The sequence below is a fragment of the Monoraphidium neglectum genome (assembly GCF_000611645.1).
Source record: "Monoraphidium neglectum strain SAG 48.87 unplaced genomic scaffold scaffold00402, whole genome shotgun sequence".
Taxonomy (NCBI): Eukaryota; Viridiplantae; Chlorophyta; class Chlorophyceae; order Sphaeropleales; family Selenastraceae; genus Monoraphidium; species Monoraphidium neglectum.
The window spans coordinates 3,928-12,530 of NW_014013226.1; the positions used below are offsets into that span (position 1 = coordinate 3,928).

The following is an 8,603-nucleotide window of genomic DNA, read 5'->3' on the forward strand; positions in this document are numbered from 1 at the left end:
CGCGTGCTGCGCTGGCCCCGCGCAGTCCGACGCGCCCGCCCGCTCGTCCGGCGCCGTGCTACGCGCTCGCCGCGCGTCGGTGCTGCTGGCAGCCTCGTAGGGCGGCGGCGGGTCCCTCGACCTCGACGCAGAGGCGACCTGCGAGGCATGGGGAAATGTAGTCGCATGCCCTGGGTACGAGGCGCACCAAAGCGTGCATGCGCGCACGTGCGGGCTGGCGCCACATCGCGCATGCGCGCGCGTGCGCGCATGCGCCGCTCCAAGAATCGGCTCGCACCCACGCCGCAACTGCACGTAGCTACTTCGCAGCCCTGATGCTGCGCCGCTCTCTTGAAGCAACTCTTAAGGCTCTACTAGCCTTTTACATGCGACGTTGCTGCGCTGCAGCAGCGCGGAGCTGCTCCTGCCTGCCCGCGGCCCGCGACAGCAAGCGAACCAATTCAAATGACCGCGCACCACGCCTGATTGTATTCAAAACTTAGCACAATTATGAAGTCAGATATAGGGTCCCCAGCTCCTCAGCAGCGCGCTCTGCTTCAATGGCCGCGCGAAATGCACAGAGGGCCCTCAGAGGCTGTATGTGTTCCTAATTATTAGTAGATACGTCTTGTAATACTTTGTGAAGATTAAGTCGCGGCTGTTTGAGGCACGCATTGGACAAGCAGCGCCGTGGCAGCAGAGCAGCCTCGTACGCCTTGCTTCGTCATCAGCATGCGGCCGCTCTAGGTCCCACCCGTGCGCACAACGCCAGCCATCTCTGCATACCCAATAACCTATGATCCCATGCAGCTTTTCAAAGTTCCATTGTACTCCGTGTCTTTGGTTGGCCTTTGACCTCCGGCGTCTGTCAGACGCACAGTCTGACCTGCACCCGCCGGGGTTCGCCTCGACACGCCGCTCCTCTCCCTCACGATAGCACCGACCAAGCAGCAGATTTACTGCGACAAGCCGCCCGCGACGGCGACTGCGAAGCCCGGGCGTAAGGACGTAAGCATGCAGCGACGCTGGGCCGCAAGCAACAGGTTGCCAGGTAAAGACGAGAGGCAGCCGCCACGGCTGGCGGCGGCGGCGGACGTAGTAGTCATGTCCAGCGACACTGGAATCCGAAACAACAACATCAACACGAGCAATCAAGTTGCGGCCGCACCCACCCCCACACGGCGGCGCTTTGCAGGCGTGCCTCCGCCCGCTTCCTTGCCACGACCCCGCCAGCAGGGGCGGCTGGCGGATCGCTATGCAGGATTCTAGATATGCATGCAAGTATCAGAAAGGCAAGGGATCTCGAAAAATAATGCACCGGGCCCTGCACCTCGGCCTGGCGGCGCGCGGTGGCGCGCGCATGATTGCAGGGTGTTTTGTGTATGAAATGGGAGTCCGTGTTGGGTATGGGGCTAATTGCAGTGCACCAAAAGCCTTGCCTACAACGGCGCGACAAGGGGCAGATCAAATGCTCCTGCACGGTATGCCAATGCTTGGGGAGAGGCCGCTGAGCGGGCTGCGTCGCGCTGCAAACGCACGCGCCAGCGCCCAAGCGCCAGCCCCAAGCGGCCGAGCAAAGTCCACAAGATCCCAGTAAGGGGTCACGAGTCTTGAGGCAAAACAGCTGCACACCACGCACGCAGCGCACAACGGGGGAAGAGCCGCGTGCGCGGCCCGGCACGTGTAGCACGCGCGCCTGGGCCCGGCAGGCGCAGCAAGAGGCCGGCGGCCCACGCAGCCCGCCCACTGGGCCCAGGCCAGGGGCATTGGAAACGTGACGCGTCAGTTGTTTGCTGGCGCGCGCCGCCCAGCTGAAAAAGCGAGGGGTGCTCGCCCCGCACCACGGGTCAGCCGACGGCCTCCTCCGGGCTGTCCGCGTCGCCGCGGCCCGCGTTCAGCACGCACAGCGCCACCAGCCGGTCTCGCAGCTCTGCTAGTACCCCAGGCAGCAGCGCGCCGAGCCGCGCCGCCGCGGCCGCCGCCAGCCGCGGGTCCAGGCACCCCACAGGGGCCGCCGACGCCGCGCGCAAGAACTCGCGCGCGATGAGCCGCCGCAGGCGCCCGGACGACGCCGGGTGGCGCACGCAGAGCGCAAGCGACGCGCCGAGCAGCTCGGCGAACGCGCCGGCGCGGCCGGTGGCGGCGGCGTCCCCTGCCGCGGCGGCCGCGAGGGCGGCAGCTAGGTCGTCCTCACAGGCACACTGCAGGCCGTCCACCTGAAAAAAGTCGGCGGCCACCCACAGCTGCGCCGCCTGGCGCGGCCCCAAGCGCGTGCCCGCCGCCCGCTGCTGCGCCCCCTGCTGTTTCGTCGCCTGCTGCTGCACCACCCCTTGCTGCCGCTGCTGCCGGCCGCCGGCGCGGCCGCCGCTGCCCTCTGTCCACCGCTCCAGCTGCGTGAGGCACCACCAGTTTGCCTCATCTGTAAAACCCGGGACCGCGAACGCGCGTATTGGCCCCCCGTCATACCCGCCGCCGCCGCCGTCTTGCAGGCGCAGTATCGAGTGCAGCAGCTTGGAAGCGCGCCTGAGGCGTCGGTACGCGCCGCGGCGCATCCGGTGCTCGTGCGGGCCGAGCGCGAAGGCGACTGGCCCCGAGCCGCTGCGGCGCGGCGCGGACGAGAGGCCTGACGACGCGCCGGCGCCGTCACAACCAGACGGCAGGCCGTCGTCGTTGCTACAGCCAAAGCCGAGTTCGCTGCCATCCCAGCAACAGCAGCAATTGCTGCTGCTGCTACTGCTGCCGCTGCTGCCGTTGCTGCTCTCGCTGTCGGCGATGCTCTCGCCGCGCACGAGCTTCACTTGCTGTAGCTCGGAATCGACGCTGAGTAAGTGACCCGCCAACGCGAGCAGTGCGCTGGACGCGTCCCCTTCTAGCTGCTGCTGCTGCTGCTGCTGCTGCTGCTGCTGCTGTTGCTGCACATGCTTGCTGCCGCCCTCCGCCACGGCAGCCCACTCTTCACCCGCCGCCCACACCAGCTCCTGCAGTCTCTGCGGCCGCAGCAGCAGCCGCGCGGCGAGCACGTCCGTGTACACGTCGTCGCTGCCCCGCTCCAGCAGCGCCGACGCGCCCGACGCGTGCTGCCGCTGCCGCCCCTGCTGCCGCTCCTGCTCCACCTGCTCCCGCTGCTGCTGCAAGCCCCGCAGCTCTGCCGCGGATGGCGCGGCGGCGGGGAGCTTCAAATGCACAGGCAGCGCGATGGCCTGCGCCAGCGCCAGCGCCGCGTCGAGCGCCCACTCCGCCTCAACCGCAGCGAGCACCGCCTGGCCGCCGCTGCTGACGAGGCGCGCCGTTAGCAGCTGGGCCACGCGCCGCGGCGCCGCGCGCAGCAGCGCGCCGACGAGCCGCTGCTCGACCAGGGCCCGTAGCAGCGCGTCGGGCCGCGCCGCCAGCGCCACGGGCAGGGCCGCCTGAAGCAGCGCGGCCGCGAGGGCGGCGCCGGGCGCGCGTGGGGGCGGCGCCCCGGGCGGCGTCTGCTGTGTGTCTGGGGCCGGCCGGCGCGCCTGCTGCGCCTCCTGCTGTCCGCGGAGCTGGCCGATAAGGAACACAAAGCCGCGGAGGGCAGAAGGCTCCAGGAGCGCGTCAAGCGCGTCGGCCACGAGGCCCGTCAGCTGATGCCGCTCGCCGCCGCCACCAGCGGCGCACGCCGCGATAGCGCCGGCGCCGGCGCCGCCGCCGCGTGCGACCGTGGGGGCCAGCGCGATTGCCGCGAGCGCGCCCGCGGCCAGCGCGGCCGCGGCCGGGCCCGCGTCGTGGCCGGGGTAGCCCTCGCAGGCGACGGCGCGAGAGAGCGCGGGGAACGCGCCTGCACGGCGCAGCGCGGCGGCGGCGCGTGCGGCGGCTGCGGCGCGCACGCTGCCTGCAGCTGCGGGGTCCGCGCCTGCTTCGACAAGCAGCAGTGTCGAGAGGGCCGCATTGCGCAACACCGCACCCACTGCGTCAGGCGCGGCCGTGGCGGCGCCGGGCGCGCAGTCCGCAACCCCAAGCAGCCGCACCAGCGCGCCCGCGGCCGCCGGCGTGCACAGCGCCTCCCGTGCGGGGGGCGGGCCGTGCGCCAGCTGCAGCACGACCCAGCTCCCCTGCAGCAGCAGCGGCAGCGCCTCGGGCGCGCCGCGGGATGCGGACTGCACTTGGCTCGCCCAGTCCACAGCCGCAGCCACGTCAGCAACGCCGCCGGCGCTTAGCAACCAGTCCACGGCCTGCGGAGAGTCCAGCATCGCCTCTGCGAGCGCGCGAAGCGCGTGCGCTGCGTCGCGCGCGCCGACAGCCTCCGCCCCTCCCGCGCCCGCGCCCGCGCCCGGCGCCGCCGACGGCGCCCCCGCTGGCGCGAGCGCGGCTCGCAGCCGCAGCAAGGCATCGCTGACAGCCACGCACGCGCGCGCCGCAGAGGCGGCCTGCTCCGCCTGCGCGCGCCGCTTCTGCACGCCGACATCATCCTCCCAATCCTCCTCCTCTGCCGCCGCCGCCGCCGCCGCAGCCGCCGGCCCTGCCGCGTCAGCCTCCGGGCCTCCAGCTGCCGGCCCCCCTTTCAGCGGGCCCGCCTCCGCCGCCGCTGCGCCGCTGGGCGCAGCCACTCTAACCCCCGAGGCCGCGCGGCGCGCGCCAACCGTGCTGCGGGGTCGCGGGCGGGTGCAGGCGCGGGTCAGTGCCGGGGGGCAGAGCGTGCGAAGGCAAGTTGCGTGCGCCGCCCTCTCCCGCATCACAAGCGCCGGTGCGCCCGGGCCCAGACGCCTGAGCCCCTGCCCCAACCTCTTGTGTCAATGCTCACCTTGCCCACCACTGCACCCATCGTCCCAACGCAGCCGCCAGCCACAGCACCACCCAGCACTCCGCCAGGCTGCGCATGCCGTGGCGCTCAAACAGGCCCAGCCGCTGCGCCAGCAGCGGCCAGCAGGCCGCCACGACGCCGCCGGCCGCGAGGACAGCAGCCTGAGGGGAGTGAAGCAGAGGGTCAGATGAAGAGGGGCCGTTTGTCGCAAGTGCGCAGCGGGCGGTGGGCCGCGAGGGGGGGGGGGCGGTAGAACCCAGCTGATCGGACAATCTGGCAGCGCTGGGATGCAAGCGAGGACCCCGCAAGCCGGGCGCAGGCGCTCAGCCCCAGTGATGACGGGTCCGGGTCCAGCACACCTGCTGCGGGGAGAGTCGCGCCATGGCTTGCGCGTCGAGCAGCAACTGCAGCGCCTCACAGGCGCTCGGGGCCGCAAGGGCCCCCCCACGCCACCCGGAGTTGCCGGCCCAAGCCAGCAGCGCAGGCGGCGTCTTCAGTGGTGGTCCGTAGAACGGATCGTATGGCAGGGCACGATGCATCACTGCGGCGCTCCTGCCTGCGTTCGGAACCATGGTGCAGCACCCAGCCTTGACGGGGAGCGGCAGCGCGTACGTCGTTTTCAGCCTTCATGACAGCGCGCATGCAGGCAGCGGCGACCACACGCAGCCCTCACATATTGATCGAAATACTACCAGGACCCTTGTAACACCCACCTGCGCCATGCTCGCGCTTTTTCGCCCACACACCGACACGAGCCAGCTCTCGGCGCGGGTCGCACACGTACGGCGTTAAGTACGGTATCTTAAGCCTCGGGTACTGATCGCGCTGCTTCTACGCCGCTCTTAAGGGCACACCCGCGCCCCGGGGATGGAAATCAGCCTTGGCTGGAGTAGAGGCAAAACGAGCAACCTAATTCGATGATATTTTGTGGTGAATCACTTGTTAAGACCGCGACGAGCTGTGGAAGTGGGTGGGGAAGTAATCAAAGCTCCTTGTGCGCTGATGTAACTATGTGCACAAACGTAAGAAATTTCTAGGCGTGTCATGTGCACTTCTGTTCTATTCGGTGATCAATGATGTCTGCATCAATTTCTGCTGGCCGCGGCCAAAGTGTCCGAAGCTAGCGAAGTGAGCGAGAAGCTCCTGTGATGGGCGGCAGCACATCCCCACAAGCTGTGGAAGGGAGAACACCGCGCTGCTGTGGGGGTGGTCGGTTCAGACTGAGTCATGCTGTGTGCCCGACCACATGGGAGTGCCTCATACAACGGATGGACTGCACTGCCTCCCTGCCCAGCATCATGCATGCTTCCCCTCATCATGACCCAGCTGACCGGCTTGCTGCTCATCTGTTGCAGCCAACGGAGCAACCCCTGGCACATGTTTGGCGCTGGCCTGTCCGCAGGTGTGGTCCTGCGATGCGGAGTGTCATGCGACCCCGTGTGCCATCGCCAGTTGCATTCGATTAATGAGCCGCACCACCACCAAAAATGCCAGCCTCAGCGTCCCGCAACAACAGATTTACGGCCACAACAAGAGCGGCCCAAGTCGGCCTGTGCACGTGTGCAAAAGGGCGTGAGCCCTGTGCGACGACCTCGCATGCGGCCTGCAAGCCCCTCCTGGTTCAAGAATGCGTTGGCGGTTCAACGGTAAGCCAGTCCCTGACACAACGCGTGCCAGTGTCCTGAATCGCGAGAAAATGGGCAGAGGTGTGGGCGGGCCGCAGCGCCGTCCGCGTTCACAGGACGAAACGCGCTGACCACCAGGAGCGAGAACTTCACACCCGCCCCGCGCGGACCGCAAATGCGGGGAGCACCCCCGAACGTCAATGTTTGCAATTCATTTTTCGGCAACCTTCCTCATTCTTGCATGTTCCAAAAGGCACAAGTGGGCGCGGCGGGCAACCAAGTGCCGCATCGGATCACCTCGGCAAACCCCAGTATGCCAGCAAAGACGGCCCACAGAAAGACACCAAAGCGCCCGCCGTGGGCCGAGAGTGGGGTGATTGTTTGGTTTCCCACGCCCGGCGGTTGTTGCAGTCTTTCTTTCATAGCTGTGGGGGTGGGCTGGGATGCGGTGCCACGTAGCCAAGGGAGGGCACACGTCAAACCACAGCTCACCCGCAGGCGCGATGGCTTGCGGCACGAGCACATTGAGTGATTGAGCAAGTCGATCCGTGTGTTGAGCGTGTGACGCGGGGTCAGCACGACTACCTCTGCAGCTTTGAGAGCCGCGGGGTTCGGGAGTGCACTATCACTGCCAAAGCCCACGGCAACGGGCAGCCTCACTCGCGCGGCGCAAGGGGCGCCGTGCTGAGTGGGCCGGCAGACGCGTTAAAAGGGACCGCGGTTGACAGGGAGCCGCGGCATTCAAACAGTCAGGGGCCGGCGAGCCCGGCCAGCTGGCGCGGGCTTTTAAGCATTGAGAGAAGCGCGTCCGGCGAGCAGTGAAACAAGGGAGATTTGTGTGCGGGATGCTTGATGCCACCGGGTAGTGTGGGTGCAATGGGACGGGCCAACAAGATGAGATTGCCAACCCTAAAAACCACCTCTGTGGCGAGATCCGGCGGCGCCGGCGGCGCGACTTGGTAGGTGCCAACCCGAAAGGGAGGGAGCGCAGCAGTTGGGGAAGCACTGGCGGACGCAGCGCGCCCATCGCAAAAGCAGGGCTGCGGACAGAGAGAGGCGCGCCGCACGCCTCGTGGCGCGCGACGCGCGGCGCCGCCGAGCTTTCGCTGCACGCTCGTCCTGCCGGTCCCCCGCTTTGGTGGCGCGAGAGAGCCGAGGTTCATCCTTAGAAACGGGCGCCTGTACGTGCTGCCACGGGCGCACGAGGACGGCAGAAGGCACGGCGTGACGTCATCAGCCGTCAGCGAGGCGAAGCAGGTATCTGCGGAGGGCCTCGCCCCACAGCTCAACATAAACGCTGCACGCGGTTGGGGGTTGAGATAAGGGTAAGGGGCAGGTGAGCAGGTTGCGCGAAGATTGGTGGGAGGGAGCTGGGTGGCCGAGGGGGCATGCAAGCCAGGCAATCAGATCGCCCTTGGGCGTGCAGCGAGCGGACAGCTCGGGTTCGGGATGGGTTCGGGGTCCCTTGGCTGCGGGCGGGCTGCCGAAGCAGGGACGCCCGCCCCAGGCGTCTCGCGCGGGCCCCTCCCCTCCCACGCGTGCGGCGCCCAGCGCCGCGGCGCACCTGGGCACAAACGGGTAGCTGCCGACAAAGAGGCTCGCCTGAATGGGTGCACGCCGCACGCGGGCGCGAGCAAAAACGCGGGGGCGGGGCGGGGGCGTGCGGTAAGAGGGTTGCACAGTCAATGTGCGCAAGCGGAAAGCAGGGCCGCGGGCACGTGAGGAGACGCCAAATGCGGAGCGAACAGCGTTGTCCCCTGTGGGGCGCGGAGAAGAGGTGGGCCACCCGCGGTCTGTTTTGCCGGCAGCCCCAGTGGAGGCTCGCATCATTAGCATCATTTTGCCCGAGATGTGGAAGCTGGCGAGGCAGCAGCTGTCGGCACCGGCTGGCACGCACCCATTGGAGGGGGTTGAGGGAGTAGACGGCGTAGAGGTTGTGGACGAGGTTGACGCTCTCAAAGCGCCGCAGCAGCGCGTCCAGCCGGGACTGGCGGTTGGCGGTTGTGAGGTCGGCGCGGCGGGCGGCGGCGGTTTTTGCGGCGGCGGTCGGAGGCTTGGCGCGGCGGGCGGCGGGGCGAGGAGGCCGGCCGAGAGGCTGCGACCTGCGCGGGCGGGCTCTGGATGCGGGCCCTGCCGTCTCCTGGGCGGCGAGGGACGTTGGGGACCGCGCGAGCGTCCGCGCCGCAGCGCCAGGGAGGCGGGGCGCGGGGCGGGGCCACGGGAGCGCGCGGCGC

At 68.7% G+C, this 8,603-nt stretch overlaps 2 protein-coding genes across 2 annotated transcripts in view; both read right to left on the bottom strand.

Moving 5' to 3' along the window:
- Positions 1-1,826: 1,826 nt before the first annotated feature.
- MNEG_3262 (hypothetical protein) lies at positions 1,827-5,466 on the bottom strand (the record flags this gene model as incomplete). Its single annotated transcript, XM_014048260.1, has 4 exons — positions 1,827-4,587; positions 4,745-4,905; positions 5,104-5,235; positions 5,458-5,466. The coding sequence occupies 4 exons, from the start codon at positions 5,464-5,466 to the stop codon at positions 1,827-1,829; spliced, it is 3,063 nt and encodes a 1,020-aa protein (XP_013903714.1).
- A 2,136-nt stretch (positions 5,467-7,602) lies between these two features.
- Positions 7,603-8,603, bottom strand: part of MNEG_3263 (hypothetical protein) — a gene marked incomplete at both ends in the record, with an annotated part of 4,790 nt that continues 3,789 nt past the window's right edge. Inside the window, 3 exons of the mRNA XM_014048261.1 lie at positions 7,603-7,666; positions 7,934-7,971; positions 8,267-8,356. Coding sequence (XP_013903715.1) covers positions 7,603-7,666; positions 7,934-7,971; positions 8,267-8,356 — 192 coding nt within the window. The remainder of the gene's footprint in view (positions 7,667-7,933; positions 7,972-8,266; positions 8,357-8,603) is intronic.